The 21,085-nt window shown below is 39.7% G+C and overlaps 1 protein-coding gene across 1 annotated transcript in view; it reads right to left on the bottom strand.

Moving 5' to 3' along the window:
- The window catches only part of ERCC6L2 (excision repair cross-complementing rodent repair deficiency, complementation group 6-like 2), a 124,823-nt gene extending 109,355 nt beyond the window's left edge, over positions 1 to 15,468 (bottom strand). Inside the window, exons 1-2 of the mRNA XM_006867640.1 lie at positions 15,370 to 15,468; positions 8,323 to 8,747 (exon numbers count right to left, since the gene is read on the bottom strand). Coding sequence (XP_006867702.1) covers positions 8,323 to 8,747; positions 15,370 to 15,451 — 507 coding nt within the window. The 5' untranslated portion in view covers positions 15,452 to 15,468. The remainder of the gene's footprint in view (positions 1 to 8,322; positions 8,748 to 15,369) is intronic.
- Between the last annotated feature and the right edge of the window lie 5,617 nt (positions 15,469 to 21,085).

The following is a 21,085-nucleotide window of genomic DNA, read 5'->3' as shown; positions in this document are numbered from 1 at the left end:
AAAAAAAAAAAAAAAAATGAAACCATAGATCCAAGGTCCATTAAGAACACCAGAATGGAAGAGAGAGGGAGAAATCCTCATACGATGTCTCAAAACAGAAGTTTTAAGAGCATCCCGAGGCTCCAGAAGAACAGAGGTGTTGTTCTCACACACTCCCATCCCATAGCTTCAATTTAGAAGACAACAAACCAAAAGTGATGAAACTGATCATCTTGGCACTCTGAATGTCAGTCCAAGGTTTGGAGGGCTAAAATGAACATCGAATCAAGAAAAAAGGTCACATACATGATGGACCTTTAAACAGTTTGTGGAAATATGGAATTAGAAGATAATGATATTTTTCCACAAACTTTCTGAAGCCCTTTGGTGGACAGCAGAAGAGTGGAGGTTTGCCCTTGCTCAGCATGGCCATCTTGGGGTAGATACAGATGGTGCCCTCTGGCAGGGAGCACAGAGTTGGAGAACCATGGAGGACTCAAATGGACTAGGGGTACTGACTAACAAGTCCTGGGACAAAGAAGCAAAATGGGTGCAACATGGAGAGGACAGTGAAACCTGGGATGGAGAGTATCCAGGACCAGAGAGCAAGCAGAGCTGGGACAGAATAGTACTGCAAGCACAGTGTAGACTGGAGTCTGCTAGAGTCCTAGGAAGGAACAACATGGAAACCACATTCAGGTCCAGAACTCATGAGCAGGCAGAGCTGGGAAAGAAAACACAGTAAACACAGCACAAGCAAGGAGGCTGAACAGGCAAACCTGGGAAAGCAGGGTGTAAAGAACGCAGGTCAAACCAGCGTCCCCACAAAGAGCAGTAAATAGCAACATGGTGTGCACAGGCGGCCCTGAGTTTCCAAGGAGGAAGGGTGCATGGCAAATTAGCAACAGCTGCCACTTTGGAGGTGGGACTGCTGCACTGTTGATGCTCCCTGGAGTAGAGTCTAGGGTGAGTATGTGACAGCTGCAGCTACTTGGGGGAAAGTCTGAGACCAGAGTTGCATGGCCAGTATTCATAAGCAGAGGGGTGACTTTGCTGTGAGCAATCATAGAAAGTCAGCAAACCCAAAGAGCAGTAGGGGACAGACACTGCAGGGACAGAGCCAGAGTCCCTGGGAAGGGGGAATCTGGTATCAGCGGTAACAGGGTTAATATCCCCAGTATCTGGAGGTGAGGCACCTACATCAGGTGCTATAGGCAAAGAGTATGGTATTGCAATAATACTGCCAGCACACCCAGTCAAGGACCCTGCAGAGAAGAAACAAGTGCCAGCACCCAAAGACAGAAAGACCAACAAGGAAAGGACAACAGCAGGTGCACTTAGACAGGAAGTCAGGGGCTATATAATAGGGAATCACACACTTCAATAAATTAAAATACCATTATCAGTAATAATGACAGTTCTGGTGTGGCGCTGCAGGATAATGCACTGGACCAAAAGGTTGATTTAAACCTCAACGTCAGCAGTTCAAACCCAAACCCATTAGCTGCTCCTTGGAAATCCTATACCCCTGTATATGAGTTGGAACCAACTTGACAGTACTTAACAATAACAACCACTAATAATAAAAATAATAAAGTAGAAGAGTTAGCTCTATGGAAGAATCTAATCTCCAGTTATCACAGTAAAATAGCTAAATGGCCTTCTTATAACAAGCGATCACAAAGCATACAGCAGAAAAGGATGCCACCCACCATAAAAAGGAACAAAAGGTCCCTGGGAAGTTAACAGAGTTACTAGACAAATACTTCAAAGCAACAATAGTAACCATGATCAAAGGAAAACACAGAAAAAGAACTAAAAGAAATCAGGAACATGATACACAAGAACAAAACAAGAATTTCAATAAAGAGAAATTTAAAAAGCCAAACGAACAGAAATACAAGTGCTGATGAGTATTATAAGAAAAATGGACAGCTCTCTGCAGGCACTCAAAAGTAGATGTGAATTGGCAGAAGAAAGAATCAACAAACATGATACAGAGCAGTCTGAGGAGCAAAGAGTAAAGCATGAAGAAAAAAGAACAAAGCTTCAAGACCTATGGGACATCATTAAGCAGAATAAAATCAGCATTATGGGAGTCCCAGAAAGAGAAGAGAGAGAAAGGGATAGAACATTTTTTTGAAATAATGGTTCCAAATTTCCCAAATCTGTCCACACAAATTTATGCATCAAGGAAACTCAATGAACCTAAGTAAGTCAAATCCAAAAGGCATAGTATAACCAAATCTGTTAAGAATCAAGGATACAGAGAAAATCTTGAGAACAGCATATGAAAAGTGAAATATCACATACACAATGTCGTCACTAATTGTTGCTATTGTTGCTAGAGACTGCCAAGTTAGTTCCAACTCAGAGTGACCAAGGCATATGTAGGTGGACTAAACCACCAATCTTTCAGATGGTACTACCCAAATACTCCAGAGAAAGCACAGGGAATACTTCTGATGGCAATCTAGTCATAGCTACCATACTATACAGCAAACAACCAGAGCAGTAAAAGGTCAAAACTGCATTCCAGATTTCCCAAGGGCAATACAATGTTTGATTTGTTGATTTCTGTTTTCATAGGTATTGATTATGGGTTCAAGTAAAATGAAATCTTTGACAACTTCAATCTTTTCTCCATTAATCATGATGCTGTTTATGTAGATTTCAGTTTTCTTTACATTAAGGTGCAACCCACACTGAAGGCTGCAGTCTTTGATTTCCATCAGGAAGTGCTTCAAGTCCTTGTTGCTTTTAACAAGCAAGGTTATGTCATCTGCATATAGCAGGTTCTTAGTGAGTCCTCCTCCAAACCTGATGCCACCTTCTTCCTACAGTCCAGCTTCTCAGATTTGCTTAACATACAACTGAATAAGTATGATGAAAGGATACAACTCTGACACACACCTTTCCTGACTGTAAACCACATAGTTTCCCCTTGCTCTGTTGAAAAACTGCCCTTTAGTCTATGTACAGGTTCTGCATGAGCACAATTAAGTGTTCTGGAATTCTAATTCTAGGCAATGTTATCCATAATTTATGACAATCCACACAGTTAATTGCTTTTGCATAATATAAAGGCAAGCATCTTTCTGTTATTTCCTGTTTCCAACCCAAATCGATCTGACATTAGCAATGATATCCCTCATTCCATGCCCTCATCTGAATCCAGCTTGAATTTTTAGCAGTTCCCTGTTGATACAACCATTTTAAAAATCATCTTCAACATAATTTCACTTGTGTGTGATATTAATGATGTTATTGTATAATTCCTGTTGGACTACCTTTCTTTGAAAAGGTCACAAACCTGGATCTCTTCCAGTTGGTTGGCCAGGTGGACATCTTCCAAATTTTTTGGCATAGATGAGTGAGCACTTTCAGCATCACCACCATTTGTTAAAACATCTCAATTGGAATTCATAGACCTTGTTTTCACCATAGCCTTCACTGAAGCTTGGACTTCTTCCTTCAATACCACTGGCTCCTGATCATAGGCTACCTCCTAAAATGGTTGAATGTCAGCCATTTCTTTTTAGCACAGTGATTCTGAATAGTTCATTCATTTTTTTCCATAAAAATTGTCAGTATTTCAACTCGAGGCTTGAATTTTTTCTTTAGTTCTTTCAACTTGAGAAATGCCAAGAGTGTTCTTCCCTTCAGGTTTTCTAATTCCAGGTCTTTGCATGTTTCATTACAATACTTTACTTTGTCTTCTCAAGTCATCCTTTGAAGTCTTCAGTTCTTTTACATAAATAATCCTTTCTTCCATATACTTTAGCTACTCTACATTTAAGAGCAAGTTTCAGAGTCTTTTCTGATGTCCATTTTGGTCTTTTCTTTCTTTCCTGTCTTTTTAATGATCTTTTGCATTCTTCAAGCATACTGTTGTTATCATCCCATGATTTGTCATTAGTGTTCTTGAGATGGACTTTAAATTCAGGTGTGATAAACTCAAGGTCACACTTTTGACTTGTGGAGTTGTTTTCATTTTCTTCAGCTTCACCTTGAACATGCATAAAATCATGTTAACCCCTCCTAACCTTATTCTGACTTCTTCATCATCTCTTTCTATAAATGAAGTTAATTTGATTCTTGTGTATTCCATCTGCCCTGTATATTTATTTCAAAATGTACTTATAATGAATAAACTGTTGGAAAAAATGCACTTGCAATGAATAAGTAGTTGGTCTTGTAATGGAATTGAATAATGGAATATTGCTGTTGTTGATGTTAAGTCCGTCTAGTTGTTTCCAACTCATAGTGACTCTGTATAGGGTGTCTGAAGAGCCACTGGTAAGTTTTGAACCACTGACTTGCAGTCCAATACTTACACTACAGGGCCACACCAAGACTCTATTTGTTGTTGTTGTTGTTAGGTGCCATCGAGTCAGCACCGACTCATAACGACCTTATATGCACAACAGAACAAAACACTGCCTGATCCTGGGCCAACCTCACTACTGTTGCCACACTTAAGTTCATCAATGCTACCACTTGGTCAATCCATCTCATTGAGGGTCTTCATCTTTTTCTCTGACCCTCCACCTTACCAAACATGATATCCTTCTCCAGCAACTTGTCCCTCCTGATAATATGTCTGAATTTTGAGAGACAAAGTTTGGCCATCTTGGGCTCCAAGGAGCACTCTGGCTGCACTTCTTCCAAAATGGCAGCCCGTGGCACTTTCAATATTCTCCTCCAACACCATAACTCAAAAGCATCAATTCTTCTCCGATCTACTTAATTCACTGTCCAGCTTTCACACGCATATGAGGTTATTGAAAATACCATGGATTGGGTCAGGCGCATGTTAGTCCTCAAGCTGACATCTTTGATCTTCAACACTTTAAAAAGGTCTTGTGCAGCAGATTTGCCTAATGCAATACGTCATTTGATTTCTTGACTGCTGCTTCCATGAGTGTTGATAGTTGATCCAAGAAGAATGAACTCCTTGACAACTTCAATCTTTTCTCCATTGATAAGAATGTTGTTTATTGGTCCAGTGGTGAGGATTTTTGTTGTCTTTACATTGAGATGTAATCCATACCAAAGGCTGTGCTCTTTGATCTTCATCAGTAAATGTTTTAAGTCCTCTTAAAACTTTCAGCAAGCAAGGTTGTATCATCTGCATATTGCAGGTTGATGAGTCTTCCTCCAACCCTGATGCCACGTTCTTCTTCATAGAACTCAGCTTCTCAGATTATTTGCTCAGCATACAGGTTGAATAAGTATGGTGAAAGAATACAACCTTGTCACACATCTTATTAATTTTAAACTATTCAGTGTTCCCATGTTCTGTTTGAACTGCCTCTTGGTCCAGGTATAGATTTCTCATGAGCACAATTAAGTGTTCTGAAATACTCATACTTCACAATGTTGTCCAAAACTTGTCATGATCCACACAATCGAAAGCTTTTGCGTAATCAATAAAGCACAGGTAAACATCTTTCTGATATTCTCTGCTTTCTGCTAAGATCCATCGGACATCAGCAATGATATCCCTTGTTCCACGGCCTCTTCTGAATCCGGCTTGAACCTCTGGAAGTTCTCTGTAAATGTATGCTTGCAGCCGTTTCTGTATTACCTTTAGTAAAACTTTACTCGCATGGGATATCAAAGATATTGTCCAATGATTTCCACATTCCATTGGGTCACCCTCTCTTTGGAATGGGCACATCAGTAAAAAGGAGCCAACTATATATTCTATACTCAGCAACAGAGATGAATCTCAGGTGTATGTTAAGTAAAAGAAAGAGTACACACAGTACATTTGTATGATCCCACGGTTCAAAATCATGAGACGTGTGCACCAGGATTGTACCCTTTCACCATATTTCAATCATTACGCTCATCAAATAATCCGAGAAGCTGGATTATATGAAGAAGAACGATGCATCAGGATTGGAGGAAGGCTCATTAATAACCTGTAATGTGCAGATGACACAACCTTGCTTGCTGAAAGTGAAGAGGACTTAAAACCTGATAAAGATCAAAGCTTTCAATACAGACTGCACCTCAATGCAAAGAAAACAAACAAAAAAATTCTCTTAATTGGACCAATAAATAATATTATGGTAAATGGAGAAAAGATTGAAGTTGTTAAAGACTTCATTTTGCTTAGATTCACAATCAACATTCATGCAAGCAGCAACCAAGAAAACAAATGACATACTGCATTAGGCAAATCTGTGGCACAAGACCTCTTTAAAATTGTCAAGAGCAAAGATACCAGTTTGAGGACTAAGGTGTGCCTGACCCAAGCCATGGTATGTTCAATAGCCTCATATGCATGTGAACGTTGAACAATGGATAAGGAAGACCGTAAAAGAATTGGTGCATCTGCACTGTGGTGTTGGAGAAGAATGCTGAAGGCACTATGGACTGCCAGAAGAATAAGCATGTCTGTTCTGGAAGTACAGTCTGAGTGAAGCCAAGGTAGCCAGACTTCATCTTTCATAATTTGGACTTATTATCAGGAGGGACCAGTCCTTGGAGAAAGATACCATGTTTGAGAAATGGAGAGTCAGGGAAAAAGAGGAAGACACCTCAATAAGATGGATTGGCAGAGTGGAAACAGCAATGCACTTAAGCATAAAAATAATTAGAAGAATGGTGCAAGACCAGGCTGTGTTTCATTCTGTTGTGCATAGGGTTGATTTGAGTCAGAACCAACTCAACAGCATCTAACAACAACATGGTTACATTTATAGGATCAGGCAAAACTAATCTGTTGTTGTTAAGTGACGTTGAGGCAGTTCCAACTCATAGCAACCCTGTACAGGGTTTCCAAGGAGTGGTTTGAACTGCTGACTTTGAGGTTAGTAGTACAGTGCTTATTCTACAGCACCATACCAAAACTAATTTATTAGACAAGAAAAATGCAACTGAGGCTGCTTCTTGGGTGTGGGGCAAGGACAAGGAAGAGGCATAAGGAAACTTTCTAGGGTGATGATAACATTTCATATTAAGGAAGGGTTTGATTGACTTAGAGATATGTGTTAATCAAAATGCATAATGGTGAATACAATTAAGATTTGTGCATTTCACTGTAAATTTTACCTTAAAAAATAAAAGAGAACTGTAATAAATTTTGAACTCTAGTTAACAGAATGAATGGCTTAAGGATGAAATGTATTAAAGCCTACTACTTTAAAATGCAAAAGAAAGATGGATGGATAGATACACATGATAAAGCACACATAATAAAATGTCAATAGAAACTAAAAGTAAATAATAAAACCACTGCCATTTATTCTAGCTCAGAGTGACCCTATTTCTGAGACCGTAAATCTTTACAGGAGCTGACAGCCTCATCTTTCTCCTGCGAGGCAGCTGGTGACTTTGAACCACCAACCTTATAGTTAGGAGTCCAGTGCTTAGCCTACAGCACATCAGACTGGCTATACTGGTATTCACTGCATAATTCTTTCAATTCCTCTATATATTTGAAAAGATTCATAATCAGGTATTGGGTTATGACTATGTAACTAGCCCTCTCTTACCCTCTTACTCACTCACCATGGTAAAGCCTGCTGACATCTTTTGAGATGTTCTAGGAAGGGACACGTGGAACCAAGGGAGGCCTCAGTCCAACAACCCACAAGGAACAAAATCTTCTGAGTGAGTTAGGAATCAAATCCTTCTAGTCCAGCCTTGAAGTGCCTGCAGCCTTGTGGCAGACAATGTCTGGAGAGCCAGCTAGCAGTGCCTGGATTCCCAGTTCACAAGACTGGGAGTTGACAAATGGGTGCTGTTTTCAGCTGCTAAATATTGGACTGATTTTTTAAAGAACAACAGCTAACTACCATAGATTCATTCTGAAAAGGAATACACATGCATATATTCTGGTACACATTTCAGAGAAGCAGGGGACCACTCCTCTCTGAAGTTTACTAACAGAACTCCTAATGGCCCAGGGCCTCCAAATTTAGACACTTCTAAAATGATACACTTCACAAAACAGAAATCAATGCAGCCATGCAATATAGCATACCAGATGTCAGAATACTTTCCTTCCATAAAGCACTATTCAGAAGGATAAACCATTTCAAATACAATGTTTTAGTACTAGTACTGCCACAGGTAAAATCAACTTATACCAAACAATTATTTCTGAATAACATGTTATATGTTATAGGTACTAAATAAGTACTGAGGATAAACTAATGTCCTTAATTTTAAGGACTTTACTGTCTAGTGGGTAACACATGTATAAAAAATAACTATCGTAACATCTGAGAATAAAAGAAGATTTGCATATGGTAGCCCACCATGTACATTAAAAAAAAAAAAAAATGACATAACTGAATTTTATTATAAAGCAATTAAAATAAATACCTGTATTGTTTTTCCAAGTCCCATGTCATCGCCGAGAATACACCCTCTCCCTTGGATGTAGTGTCCATAGAGAAACTGGGCCCCTTCTCTCTGATAGTCTCTCAGATATCTATTGATAGTATAAGGAATGCAGTCTCCATTTTCAGATAATTTAAAAGCAACAGCAGATGATGGAAATTTTCGATCTGGGAAATAAGGTTTTTCCAAATCTTCATCATCAAATATAAAACTCTTAGAGCCATCTTTAGCAGCTTTTACTTCTTGAAGTCTCTTAAGAGGTACTTTCCTTTCTAGAGAATCTGAATATAAGACAACTGCAAATGACTTGCCATGTTCATCCACAGTAATAGATTTTATGCATGCTTCACAAAGTTTTCCATTATCTGGAGAAGGAACAAGGCATCTTTCTCCTGGACACCATTTGTCTACAAAAAGAAAAAAAGAAAATATTTCCAAATGTAGCTTAAAAAGCTATCTACTGTTATGAGAAAATAAAGTTTTTCACATAAATGCTTTTTCCAAATAACTAAAACGATAAATTACACTATTATACTTATAAAATTGCAAAGAAGGGGAATTGCAGACCATGTTCATGGCAGAGCCTGTGCACAGACCAAAAAGCAGCAGTTCAAATAGAACATGGTTTAAAATCAGGAAAGGTATGTGTCAGGGCTGTATCCTTTCACTATACTTATTCCATGTGATAAGCAAATAATCTGAGAATCTAGGCTATAAGAGGAAGAATCCTGCATCAGGACTGGAGGAAGGTTCATTCAACTACAGTATGTAGATGACACAACTTTGATTGTTGAAATCAAAGAGGACTTGAAGCACTTACTGATGAAGATCTAAGACTATTCATAGCCTTCAGTATGGATGACATACCTCAGTGTAAAGAAAAAAAAATCCTCACCACTGGACCATTGAAGAACAGCATGATTAAACTGAGAATACATTGACACTGTCAAAAATTTCATCTAACTTCAGTCAAACACAGCACCCATGAAAGCAGCAGTAATGAAATTAAACAATGCATGAGGTGATATCAAAAAGTATGACTTCTGCCAATCTCTTACCTGGGAAGCACAAATAATTAAATGCTCAACTACTGTCTAGTACATTAACCCCACACAGAAGTGCCTCTTAAGTAAGGCTTGGTGATGATTCCAAAAGGGCACAGCCTTGAAAGGCCTGTGGAATGCACATCTACTACATACCTGGGGGCCACACAAGTCTGAATCCACTCAGTGACAACAAAAAAGAACCACATGATGGCAGTCTAGGCAGAAAGGCTGTGCAGACTCTCTTCAGCAAAAACACGGAAAACTAGATGAAATAGATTTAGAGGACAGTCCTGGGAACTCTGAGCTTCAGATAAAGGGATAAATAAGGGTGTGCTTATCAGGAGAAAGATTTGGAACAGAATCTAGAAAGGAGATGACTTCTGATTTGAGGCAGCCAACATGATCTGCCACAGCCATTTTGAATGAGAGTGAGCGGATTGAGGGACAAGAGAGCATTCCCATTGTAAAAAACCTGCAGGCGATTTACAGAGACAAAGGTGTGAATATTATTTTATTTTTTCTTTTCTTTTTCTCTTTCTACTCATTTTCTCTTTGGTGACCAGAGATAAGACCTGTAGCAATATTTATATATAGCTTCAGTGTACTTTCGATGTAGCAGCTCATTTAAGCCTCTTTTACAATATCACGAAATTCTGGTGTGGCGTTGCCGGTTAATGCGGTAAACTGCAATGTCTGTGCGGGCTGTTAAAGCCAGCAGTTCTAACTCACCAGCTGCTCCTTGGAAACCCTGTACAGGGTCTCTATCAATCGGATCCTGACTTGATGGCACTTAGCAACAACAATTACAATATCACATAAGCAATACTATTAGTTCCATTTTACAAATGAGGAAAGAGACAACTTGCCTAAAGTCACTCAGCTATTGACAGAGGTCGGATTTTAACCAGTGATTATGAGGCTGGCACAGGGACTGGGCCATGTTTCATTGTTATATACAAGGTCACCATCAGAGCTGACTGGATACCAACTAACATCAGAACTTGCAGCCACTCTATAATAGTTCACATATGAATCAACAACTCCCCCACGCTGAGTAGTACCTGCCACCTTGTGACAGTGTGTTTTATATGTCAACTTAAGTGAGGGTTCCCAGAAGTTTGACCAAACACTAGACCAGTTGCTGTCACGGAGTACTTCGTGTGATTAAATCAGCTGTCTTTGGACAGAGCTTCCATAATGTAATGTAATGACCTTACATAATGTAAAATTACATAATGTAATCAATTGAGGTAATCCCTGTGAGGGTAGACCTAAATCTGTCATTTCTAAGTAATAAAAATGCTAGAATAGACAAAGAGATAGCAGAGTATGGGGGTGGGAGGGAGAGGAGGCCTCAGAAATGGTAAGAAACAAGGATCTTCTCTGACACCTTTCTCCTACAGCCAAACCCTGAATTCAAACTTCTAGTTTCCACAAATGTGAACAAATGTGTTCTTTAAAGCCACCACTCACTTGTGGCATTTGTGTCAAGCAGTACTGTTTTCGTTGCTGTTGTTAAGTGTGGTAGAGTCGGTTCCGACTCACAGGGACACTGTATAGGGTTTCCAAGGAACAGCTGATTGGTTTCAACTGCCACCTTGTGGTTCAAATTGACCTTGCAGTCTAGAGTTTATTCTACAGTGCCACATCAGGACTCCAAATGTAGTTAGTCTCCGAGGCTAGGCTCCACTTGTTGCTGCTGTCAAGTCAAATCTGATTCGTAGCTGCCTGAGGAGCAGCTGGAGGGTTTGAACTACCAACTTTGTGGTTCACAGTCCAGTGCTTATCCTACAGTACCACAAAAACATCCTTTTAACTTGCTTTCAAACGTAGAGTAGTTAAAGCAAATTGAGGACATGTTGAAGTAAAAGAGCTGACCAGAAGATCCCAAAGGGTGGATTGAGAAAACAAAGTAAAGTTTTATAAGGAGATGTGTGCAGACCTGGAGTTAGAAAGTCAAAAGGGAAGAATACACATGGCATTCCTCAAACTGAACGAACTGAAGAATAACTTCAAGCCTCGAGTTATTGGGCAAAACAGAGTTCTGGTGTGGTGCTGTAGAATACGCATTGGACTGGTAACCGTAAGGTAGGCAGTTCGAACCCACCGGCCACTCCTTAGAAACCCATATATAGGGTTGCTATAAGTCAGAATCAATTCTACAGCACTTAGCAATAACAACAACATGGGCAAAATAGGAGCTCTGGTTGCGCTGTGGGTTAGGGATTGAACTGCTAAATGCAAGCTCAGCAGTTCAAACCTTCCAGTTGCTCCATGGAGGAAAAATGAAGCTGTCTACGTCCATAAAGAGTTAAGTCTCTGAAACCCTATTTAGGGTATGACTACCTGGTATCGTGGAGTCCTGGTGTGGTGCTGTGGGCTAATGCGCCGACTGCAAAGTCGTTTGAACCACAAGGTCAGTGGTTCAAGCTCACCAGCTGCTCCTTGGAAACCTTATACAGGGTCGCTATGGGTCAGAACAAACTCAATGGCACTTCACAACAAACAACAACCTGGTATCGTAGTGGCCACACGTTGATCCGCTCACCACGAGGTCAGCAGTCTAAATCTACCAGCCACTCTGTAGAAAAAACATGAGGCTTTCTGAGCCCATAAAGATTTACTGCCTCGGTAAGCCAGTATAGGGTCGCTATGAGTCGGAACTGACTCAATGGCACGCCACCACTGTTGTTGCTGTTGTTATGTGCTGTTGAGCCAATTCCAACTCATAGCGACCCTATATAAGTGGTGGGTTTAAATTGCTGACCCTGTGGTTCGCAGTCCAGTGCTGATCCTACAGCGCCACAGTAATCGATTTGATGGCAGAGGGTTTGGGATGGGCAAAATATTAAACAATGCGGAAGTAACAAAAGAAGATGGAAGGAATATAAAGTACTGTACCAGTCAGAATGGATTGATTTTCAACTGATTTAAGAAGCACCATATGATCACGAACTGATGACACTGAAGGAAGAAGTCCAAGCTGCACTGAAAGCGCTGGTGAAAAACAAGGCTCCAGGAATTGATGCAATACCAATTCAAATCTTTCAACAAATCCATGTGCTGGAGGCACTCATTCATCTATGCCAAGAAATTTAGAAGACAGCTACCTGTCAACTGATTGGAAAAAATTCATATTTGGGCCAATTCCAAAGAAAGGTGAGCCAAAGAAATGTGGAAACCATTGAACAATATCATTTATACACAAGTAGTAAAATTTTTCTGAAAATAATTCCAAACTGGTTGCAGCTATACATTGACAGGTAGCTGCCAGAAATGCAAGCCGGATTTAGAAGAGGATGTGGAACTAGGGATCTCATTGCTGACATCAGATGGATCTTGACTTAAAGCAGAGAATATCAGAAAGATGTTGACTTGTGCTTTATTGTACTAAGAGGTAGTTATTTGAACATGGGGATACTGAATGCTTCAAAATCAGGAAAAGTGTGTGTCAATGTTATATTATTTCACCATATTTATTCAGTCTATATGCTAAGCAAATAATCTGAGAAGCTGAATTATATTAAATCGAATGCAGCACCAGGATTGGAAGAAAAGCTCAACCTGAGATATACATATGACACATCTTTGCTTGCTGAGAGCAAAGAGAACTTCATCAGAAACACTGATGAAGATCTGTGACTATAGCCTTCAGTATGGATCACACTTTAATATAAAGGAAACAAAAATCCTCATAACAAGATCAATAAGCATCATGGTAAATGAAGAAATAATTGAAGTTGTCATGGTACGTTTTACTTGGATCCATAATCAACACCAATTGAAGCAGCAGTCAAGAACTCATATGACACATTGCACTGGGAAAATCTGCTGAAAAAGATCCCTTGAAAGCATTAAAGAACAAAGATGTCACACTGATGACAAAAGTGTGCTCACCCAATCCATGGTCATTTTAATCGCCTCAAATGAGTATGAGGATGGCACAGGACCAGGCAATGTTTTGTTCTTTTGTGTGTAGAGTCATTATGAGTCAGAATTGACTCAACAGCACCTAACACCAACAACAACATGTGCATGGGAAATCTGGACAATGAATGACGAAGATGAAAGAAGAATTGATATATTTGAATTATGGCACAGGTAACGAATACTGAATATAAAATGGCCTGCCAGAAGTCCTGGTGTAGCGCTGCAGGATAAGCATTAGACCACAAGGTCAATCTGAACCGCAAAGTGATGGTTCAAGCCACTCCTCGGAAACCCTATACAGGGTCGTTATGAGTCGGAACTGACTCAATGGCACTTAACAATAATAACAACAGCCAGAAGAATGAATAAATCTGTCTTGGAATAAATACAGTTAGAATGTTTCTGAGAAGTGAGGATGGTGAAACTTTGTCTCATGTACTATGCATATGTTATCAAGAGGAACCTGACCCTTGAAAAAGGGTCTATGAAAAACAGGAAGACCCTGAATAAGATGGATTGATGCAGTGCCTACATCAATGGACTCAAATATAAGAATGATTGTGAGGATGGCACAGGATAAGACTGTTTTTCATTTCATTGCATATAGGGTCACTATAGAGTCCTGGTGTGGCACTGTGGGTTAATGAGCTAGACTACAAAGTCAATTTGAATCGCAAGATCAGCTTTTCAAACTCACCAAGCGCTCCTTAGAAACCATATACAGGATCACTGTGGTTTGGACCCAATTCTACAGCACTTAACAACAACAACAACAACAGGGTCACTATGAATCAGAACTTAACAATGACAAATACCTGAGCTATTGCTTCATCAATTCCTAGCCTTCTGAGTGTAAGTGTATTACTTAAACTCTCCAAACTTTAGCTCTGAATTCCTCATCTGTTTAAACCAGAACAATCTCCCTCAAAAGAATGCATGTAGATAAACAATCTGCATATTGTTAGCACAGCGCAAGCACTCAATACCTGGTAGCTTTTGTTATGTTACTATTATTAATGAAAACTATGAATAGGAGGCAAGAAGGCATCCCAGAAAAGTTTGTCACCAATGGCCCCAACTTCCTCAAGCACTCAATACCTGGTAGCTTTTGTTATGTTACTATTATTAATGAAAACTATGAATAGGAGGCAAGAAGGCATCCCAGAAAAGTTTGTGGCAGATGGCACCAACTTCCTCAGACTCTTTAATGATGATCTATTAAAGTGGAATATAAGGCTCTAGGATAATCATATGGAGTCCTGGTATGGCATTGCGGGTTAATGTGCTGGACTGCAAGGCCGGTTTGAACCCAAAGGTAGAGGTTCCAACCTCACCTCACCAGCCATTCCTTGGAAACCTGATACAAGGTCACTATGAGTTGGAACCGACTAGACTAAACGGAACCTCTCAGTATACCATAAAGTAAGCTATTAAATGTAATAAAAGTAAACTAAATTAAATGTCTCAACTCATTCATCTGCTTAACTACAAAATCTTGCCATTCACTAACAACGAATGCATACAGAATTAAGAACAGCAATATCCAACACTTACTTAATACCTACTAAGGATTTCTAGTAGCGTAGTGGTTAAGAATCGGGTTGCTAATCTCAGGGTCAGCAGTTCGAAACTACCAGCTGTTCCGCGAGAGAAAGATGAGGCTTTCTGCTCCCGTAAAGATTTACAGCCTCGGAAACCCTGTGCAGGGTCACTAAGAGTCGGAACCGACTCCATGCACATAACCACCACCACCATGGATCAGACACTAATGCGCTTTGCAAACACAATCTTACTTGTAACTTCAATAACGCAGCAAAGATCCTAATTTTACAGAGGAGGAAGCTGCACAAAGATGTTCAGCAAGTAACTGTCAGAGCCAGAAGGAGGACCAAGAGTAATCTGATTCCATAATCGAAAAGAATTCATCTCAGCCTGTGAAGGGTTCCAATCTCCTACTGTCACTCAAAGGAGCCGCAGGGTACTGGCCGGAATGAGTCCACCTAGCGCAGTAAAGTCAGGTGTTTGGGCAAAGTGGTGATCTCAGAGCCTATACCTTTGCCGGCGGTTTCCGCGAGGGACTTCGGGGCAGAGGGATCCATCTGGCCAGGGGGAGGAGCCTGGCAGCCCCGTGGCATTTTAACACCAGACTGGCGGCAGACCAGACCAGCATCGCTCCCCTGCAGGCCGAAGCCACGGGAGGGCGGGGAGCCAAGGTGCAGGCTAAGGGGGCCCACGAAGAAGAAGCAGAAAGCATACGAGCCGAAGGGCGTTCATCAAGCCATCTCGGCCTCCGAAGCCGCCGCCGCCCCGGCTACCGGGGAAAGATAACCTCTAGTACCCGCCTTCCTTCTACAGCCTACAGCTCATGGCAACCCTGACTCGGAAAATCCCGCGAGAACAGGCCCGACCTGTCATCGGGATCTCGCGATAACAAAATCTTAGCATTATGTTTGTTTTTTACCACCTGGGCGGAGAAATTGTCCTTCGTCATGCCCCAGAGGCCTATTTCGTAGTAATGTAATCTGCGGTAGTTGCAAGTATCGCGATGTTTGAGATTACTTTCTGAGTTTACGTAGATTTTGCTGCTGAAAGTAGCTGGCAGATACTGCTGGCTTCGTCGTGTGATGGTTTTTTAAGTTCAGGAGGCGGAACACCTGGAAAAAGATCGTTGTCCCCGCGAGTCTGGCCTTTGACTTATATTTGGTGCTGGTAACCTCGTATTGCCGCATACCTAGGACCATTAGGAGGTGAGTGAGTGATGCTCAACTGCAGGGAAGTAAGCGCATAAGTACCCAACAGGAGCAATAGTGAAATCAGCGCGTTTCCTCTGGTCAGACCCATTAAAATACAGTGAATCATTAACCACTCCTCTGAGTACAAAACCAGCATTACCTGACTTAAATAGAAGGCAAATGTAAAAATGCTATTAAATTCTTGCACTCAGCATCTAAAATTACCAGTGATTTGTATCATACATTATAGAAAAACGTTACCTTAAGAAAATCAAAGACTGCTTTTGGTAGCATCTTGAGGGCAACATACTGCTCGAGAGGTAAATGGATACTGCCTATCTAATTGATTAATCCAAAGACGGTTCCTCCAATAGTGAAAATGTTTTTTCATACTGTACAATACGAGGGAAATTCAAAAAGTTCATGGAAATTTTAAATTAAAAAATAATAGGATTTTTCCACAAACGTTTTGAAGTCCCCTCGTATTTCATTTCATTAGCTTACATGGACCTGTGAACCCACAAAACCTACTGTAATTGAGTCCATAGATTCCAACTCATAATATCCAATATAGACTGTTCATGACTGTAAATCTTTATGACAGCTGGTAGCCTCATCTCTACCGAGAAGAAGCTGGTTGGTTTGAACCCCAAACCAGCCTTATCCCAGCTAGGCTCCTTGTATGGTTTGTATTAGTTGCCTGTTGCTACTGTAACATATCACAAATTTGGGAAGTTTAAAAAAAAAAAATGTGTTCTTTTAGTTCCTATGGGTCAGAAGTCGCACTGGAGTCTTATTGAGCTACAATGGAAATGTCAGTAGGCCTAGGTTACTTTGGAAGCTCTGAAACAGACTTTCCATCCCTTTTCTAGATTTCTTGGTCCATGACCGCCTTCTTCCATCCTTAAAGCTAGCAAATTCCATGTCTCTGATCATTTTTCCATAATCACACCTCCCTATGACTTCACCTGGGAAAGGTACTCTGATTTTAAAGATTCATATGATTAGAAATAATTAGATGGGCACACCCATATCATGGAGAATAAGCTTCCATTGCAAAGTCTGTACCTTTAGTAACATCACAACTCCTTCACAGATTGCTTGAGTTAGAACATGAACATCTTTGGCAGGAGAAGGAGAATAGTATTCTGCCTACCACTGGACCTTAATGAAAAACAAACTAACTGCTATTTGTTCTACAAATAAGGCATCCACTCTTCCTCAAATTTAAATATTAGTAGCATGTTTTCATGAAATGCTTCTGTAGAATAACATTCATTTCTCTTTGTCAATAAGTAGAAAGATTGTGTCTAAGAAACACCTAACTCATTGGCCAAGCCATGCAGCCTCTCTGAATCCAGTGTCCTTGCCCATAAAAGAAGATAACCTACCTGAAAGGGGTTATTATAAGACTTCAATAAGATAATTAAGTAAAATGCTTAAAAGAGTGCCTAACTCGTAGTTGTTGCTGTTAAGTGCCATTGAGTCAGTTCCAACTCAGTGACTCTGTATAGGGTTTCTGAGGAGCGCCTGGTGAGCTTGAACCACCAACCTTGGATTCTAACCAACCTTGCAATCTAGAGCATTAACCCACACCAGGACTCCAAGGTCATAGGAAGAAATGCATATATTATCAATGGAAAGTATCCACTTGACATTTGCATTTGGCTAATAGTTCATAATGTATTTTTACTTAAGATTAGGATTTTACACTAGATTCTAACTTAAAATACCATGATTTATAATACAAGCTGTTTTATGTACAGCTAAAAAATGAAACAAAACCAAAAACACACTACTCAATGCTTAGGGGTGAAAGAATAACTCTAAAAAACAAAGGAAAGATCTTTAGGAAAAGATGTCCATGGAGTGCCTGCTGTAATCTCCTAGCAGTACTGAGGCCTTTCCTGTTCCTTACTTTATCTCCCCTTTTCCCAAACCTTTATTTTTGTTGTCATTAAGTGCCATCAAGGCAGTTCCAACTCATAGTGATCCTATAGAGGTTTTGTGAGGAGGGGCTCGTCGGCTTGAACTGCCAACCCAGTGGTTAACAGTTCAATGCTCATTCTACAGTGTCATACCAGGACCCAAATTCAACCCTAGAGAAGTCAAAAATCATCTTATAAGTAGGAGAGGACCACAGAGACATTAAGCATATAAAAGACATAGTCACTCATACAATATTCATTGCAGACAACTTACCTGCAGCAAGCCTGAAATCTAAGAGGGGAAAGTCTTTACTTTTGAATGAGGATTAAAGTTTTAACTATTATACCACAGTGGATTTAGGAATTACCAAACTGAGACTGTTTTGTTTTAGGGGCTAGAGACGACCACAGTATATTTCTTATTAAGGGAAGAATCATGACATTTCCCAGCTTCCACTCGGGTATTGGGAAAAACTAACCCACAGTGAATTTGAATGAGGAGTGTGGCAAATAAATAAATAAATAAATAAATTTATATTCTGATTTCATCTCATAAGTACCCTTGTCCAACATCCTGGTACATTTAAAACTGAATAATAGTGGAAATAATACAAATTAAAATTTGTGGGAATTTGTTACATGGAGGGTAAGAAATGCTCATATTAAAAAAGAGCAAAAGCTAAAAAAAAATGTTTTAAGCATCCAATTTAAGTTACAAAAATAAAAAAAACCACTATTAAATAAAAGAAATACTAAAGGAAAAAATTAAAGTATAATAGAGATGATCAGCAAAGCCAAAAGTTAATTTCTTGAAAAGATTAATAACATAGGCAAGCCTCTGGAAAATGCATCCAGTACAAAGAGAAAAGAAGCAAATGTTATTATTAGGTGCTCTTGAGTTAGTTTCCACTTGTAGGGGCCTATATACAACAAAATGAAACATTTCCTGGTCCTGCACCATTCCCATAAACTTTAGTGAATTTCAGCTTGTTGTTACAGACACTACATTAGTCCATCTCATTAAGGAGCTTCCTCTTTTTTGATCTGTGGTTTAAACTCACCAGCCACTCCACAGAAACACTATACAGGGTCGCTAGGAGTCAGAACCAACTCAACCTCAACGGCACTTAACAACAACAACTTTACCAAGCATGAGATTCTCCTCCAGTGATTGCTCCCGTTTACATATCCAAAGTGTGTAAAACGAAGTCACTCCTCATTTCTAAAGCGCATGCTGGCTGTACTTCAAGACAGATATGTTTATTCTTCTGGAAATCCATGGTATATGAAAGTAAGTAAAAAAGTATTGCTACAAAATCATTAACGTATTTAACTCAAACTATGTAGCTAGTATCCTTCAATGTAACATCCATCTAGGTATGTACACTTCTGAAGGCAGTGTTTCCATCTTTCTAGCCCTTTCCCCAATGAATTCTGTGCTGTTCAGTTTACACCACATCAAAACAGTTGTTTTGGCATCCTTGAGAGACTCAATTGTGTTCCCTTTAAATGTTCTATGAGTTTAGGGAACAAAAAGATGTTCAAATGGGCAAAATCAGGGCTATAGGATAGATGAGGTCATTTTGTCTCACAAAATTCTCTTAGGAAGCCCTTGCTACCCTCAAAGAATGAGCAGCTGCATTGTCACAGTGGGAAAAGGAATTTCTGGACACAACTTTCCTGGTCTTTTTTTTAATTATCAATGCAACTTTCCATTTTCATAAAACTTTCTGATAAGCCCTCAGATCATGTCTTGCCCTTCAAGGGATTCTATCAAGATGGCCTGTTTGGAATCCTCCCCTGAAAAAAAACACTCACCGTAATCTTCTGGCTGACTGCTGTGCCTCAAATTTAATTGGCCCAGCAGATCCTTCCTCTAAACCCACTGTTTTTATTGGACCTCATTTTGGAAGGCACTCTGAGGAGACTAAGACAAAAGAGAACTTGTCGACAGTCAATCACTGATTGTAGAGACAGATTTAAGCATGTTTTGTATGGAATAAATTTGTGCGTATATGACCTGAAACCCTAGTGGCAGTTCTGTATGAGTTACCTTCATATTGGATATTGTTTGCCAACACCGTAATTCAAAAGCAGTATTTCTTCTTTGGCCTTCCTTATTGGTTGTCAAACTCTATCGTATATACGTGGTGACTGAAAATATATTGGCGTAATTTCAGCACTTTGATGTCTTCAAAGTGACATCTAGCTCTTTAGTACTTTAAAGAGGTCTTTTGCAGCAGATTTACCTAATGCATTTGATTTCTTGACTGCCATTTCCATGGGCATTGATTGTGTACATAAATAAAATGAAATATTTGACAACTTCGTTATTTTTTCTGTTTACCATGATGTTTTGTATTGGTTCAGTTATGAAAATGTTTGTTTTCTTTATGTTGAAGCATAATCCATGCTGAAGGCTGTAGTCTTTGATCTTCATGTGAGGCTGTGTCTTCTACCTATCACATTGGAGCTTTCTCAGATCTGATGAGACTGGTTTTTGCTTTATATTGTCTTTCTTCTTGGATTAGTTGCTCAGCATACAGATTGAAAAAGTATGGCGAAAGGATACAACCCAAACACAACATTTCCTGATTTTAAACCCTTCAATATCCCCTTGTTCTGTTCTAACAACGGCCTCTTAGTGTAGGTTCCTCATGAGCATAATTAAGTGTTCTGGAATGCCCATTTTTCAAAATATTATCTGTAATTTGTGATGATCCACATAGTCAGATACCTTTGTATAGCCAATAAATCACAAGTACACATTTTTCTGCTAGTCTCTAATTTCAGCCAAGATTGTCTGACATCAGCAGTGATATTCGTCATTCCATGTCTCTTCTGAATCTGGCTTGAACTTCTGGCAGTTCCCTGTCCATGGATGGCTGCAACCATTTTTAATATTACCATCAGCATAATTTTAATTTGTGAGTGATAGTAATGATATTATCTGATGATTTCTGCATTCTGTTGAATCACCTTTCTTTGCAATTAATGCAAATATGGGTCTCATACAATCAGTTGAGCAAGAGGCTGTCATATAAATAGCTTGGCATAGACAAGTGAACGCTTTCAGCATTGTAAAAAATTAGTATTCCATCAGTTCTTG

This window comes from Chrysochloris asiatica, unplaced genomic scaffold, assembly GCF_000296735.1.
Source record: "Chrysochloris asiatica unplaced genomic scaffold, ChrAsi1.0 scaffold00107, whole genome shotgun sequence".
In the NCBI taxonomy this organism is placed as follows: Eukaryota; Metazoa; Chordata; class Mammalia; order Afrosoricida; family Chrysochloridae; genus Chrysochloris; species Chrysochloris asiatica.
The sequence above is the reverse complement of the archived record's forward strand: the minus strand, read 5'-3'. Positions and strand labels throughout refer to the sequence as shown.